The 2,702-nt window shown below is 49.2% G+C and overlaps 1 protein-coding gene across 1 annotated transcript; it reads left to right on the plus strand.

Moving 5' to 3' along the window:
- Positions 1 to 234: 234 nt before the first annotated feature.
- Positions 235 to 2,382, plus strand: SLC32A1 (solute carrier family 32 (GABA vesicular transporter), member 1; the record flags this gene model as incomplete). The annotated part of the gene is made up of 1 exon (XM_010150789.1): positions 235 to 2,382. A coding segment is annotated over one exon (1,188 nt), but the record flags the coding sequence as incomplete, so codon positions are not given.
- Between the last annotated feature and the right edge of the window lie 320 nt (positions 2,383 to 2,702).

Raw genomic sequence — 2,702 nt, forward strand, 5'->3', positions numbered from 1 at the left:
GAGTGTGCGGGTGTGGTGCGGGGGTGCTACGTCAGAGAGAAAAGGGGGGGCACAATCGTGTGTGGCTGCGACTGCGTGGCGTGACTGTGTGGGCCGTTGCGCGGGTGTGACGGTGTGCCAGCGAGACAGCGAGCGTGCCTTGACGCGACTGTGCGACTGCGTGTGCCGGGGAGCGGGCACCAGCCGGGTCCCCTCCATGAGACGCGCAACACGGTTTCCATTTTGTCTTTCTAGGGGATGTTTGTTCTGGGCCTGCCCTATGCCATCCTTCATGGTGGATACCTAGGACTCTTTTTAATTATTTTCGCTGCGGTGGTTTGCTGCTACACTGGGAAAATCCTTATTGCCTGTCTTTATGAAGAGAATGAGGATGGGGAGATAGTCAGGGTGAGAGACTCCTACGTGGACATAGCGAACGCGTGCTGCGCGCCCCGCTTCCCCACCCTCGGAGGCAGAATTGTCAACGTGGCTCAGATCATTGAACTGGTCATGACCTGCATTCTCTATGTGGTGGTCAGTGGGAACCTGATGTACAACAGCTTCCCCAACCTGCCCGTCTCCCAGAAGTCGTGGTCCATCATTGCCACGGCAGTGCTCCTGCCTTGCGCGTTCTTGAAGAACCTCAAGGCAGTCTCCAAGTTCAGCCTGCTCTGCACGTTAGCCCACTTTGTCATCAACATCTTGGTCATCGCCTACTGCCTCTCCAGGGCACGTGACTGGGCCTGGGACAAAGTCAAGTTTTACATTGATGTGAAGAAGTTTCCCATCTCCATTGGCATCATTGTCTTCAGCTACACCTCTCAGATCTTTCTGCCTTCCCTGGAGGGGAACATGCAGAACCCCAAGGAGTTTCACTGCATGATGAACTGGACTCACATAGCAGCTTGCATCCTTAAGGGACTCTTTGCCCTGGTCGCCTATCTGACCTGGGCTGATGAGACCAAGGAAGTCATTACAGACAACTTGCCATCCACCATTAGGGCAGTAGTCAACATTTTCTTGGTGGCCAAAGCCTTGCTCTCGTACCCCTTGCCGTTCTTTGCAGCTGTGGAAGTCCTGGAACGGTCCCTTTTCCAAGACGGAAACAGGGCGTTCTTCCCCAACTGCTATGGGGGTGACGGGCGGCTCAAGTCCTGGGGACTCACCCTTAGATGTGCCCTGGTAGTTTTCACCCTGCTCATGGCTATCTATGTCCCACATTTTGCCCTCCTGATGGGTCTTACTGGGAGCCTCACAGGCGCAGGGCTCTGTTTCCTGCTCCCCAGTCTTTTCCACCTCAAACTCTTGTGGAGGAAGCTCCTGTGGCACCATGTCTTCTTTGATGTTGCCATTTTCGTTATAGGTGGTATCTGCAGCGTCTCTGGGTTCATCCACTCTTTAGAAGGCCTCATAGAGGCCTTCAGAACCAACGCTGAAGACTAAGGAGAGTCCAGAGCCAGTTGCAATAAGAGAATCGCATCGAGCATCTGCATAGCCAAATAATTCTGCATCCCTTTAATGGAAAGAGTCATTATTTTCGTTACGTGCATCCAACAAATTCTATGTCATAGAATCTGCAAATTAAAGGAAATAAGAAGAGATGAAAGCATTCGCCCTGGCGTCTTTTTAAATAAGCTAAGAGTTAAATATATTTTTTGTTATTTAGAATTTTTGGAAAGAAATGATCCAGTGCCCCACCCTTATCTCCTCACCTGTTGCCTGAAGCTTGGCCCCCCGCGAATGACCTGTTGGGAAACAGTCGCAGTTTTCAATACTCCTTACAGATATGCAATTCAGTGTTTCAGGAGCTGAAACACAGGTGCCGATCCGATGGGATTGCTTGACTGCGCTCACAGACGGAAGCAAACCAGCCGTGGGTGCTGGGAGCAGGGACCTTTGTTTTACACTGTGTGAGATGGATGTAGATGAGACCCAGATTGTACGACCAGCCCAACAAGTCCAAGCAGTGGCTGATGACCAGCAATGCCAGTTACCTGCAATGTTTACACCATAGTCTCATAGATGTCAGGACTGCTTAATTCTTCCATCCGAATTCACACCGAGGAATGGCGCTTCCCGCTGATTACAATGTTTTGCCTCTGGTTGAAATTGCAGACCAGGAGTCCACTTCTCGGTGACTTTCATTTTAACAATTGTTATTTCTAAATTATGAAAAGTTAAAAAAAAATATTGTTGGATTCAACGTCGTTCAGGATACAGGAACAAAACTACGACACAATTCATTCTGTGCAATCTACCAGATCCGTGGAGCTGTTTCCGATGTACGTGTGGTGTTATTGTGGTAAATAAGATGAAAAATGTATATCAGAAAAAAAAAATCTATCTTTAACATATAATGTGGTACATAAATATATCGAACAATAAAGATAAAACATAGCTGATGAGGCTGACCTGGTTTGTGGGGGGGGTTGGAGGAGCTGGGCAGGGGCCAAGGGGGGTTCAGCCTCTCTTGCATTGGAGGGTATGGCACATCCTCAGTAATAACATTGGGTTGTCACCAGTGGCAAGATTAAGCTGTTTGCAAGACGTAGGACATTTATATTTTGGGAAGTGGTCCTCCTACAGTTGGGAGGGGGGCTGCTTTCCCCCCATCTCCCAGATTTGCTTTACCCTGCAGTGCTCAAATGGATGGAGGTTGCAGATGGACCCTGAGACTCTTGTTCTTGTGAAGGAGGGAAAATAACCCCTCACGAACAAATAAA

The sequence above is a fragment of the Eurypyga helias genome, unplaced genomic scaffold, assembly GCF_000690775.1.
Source record: "Eurypyga helias isolate BGI_N326 unplaced genomic scaffold, ASM69077v1 scaffold41064, whole genome shotgun sequence".
NCBI classification, from domain to species: domain Eukaryota; kingdom Metazoa; phylum Chordata; class Aves; order Eurypygiformes; family Eurypygidae; genus Eurypyga; species Eurypyga helias.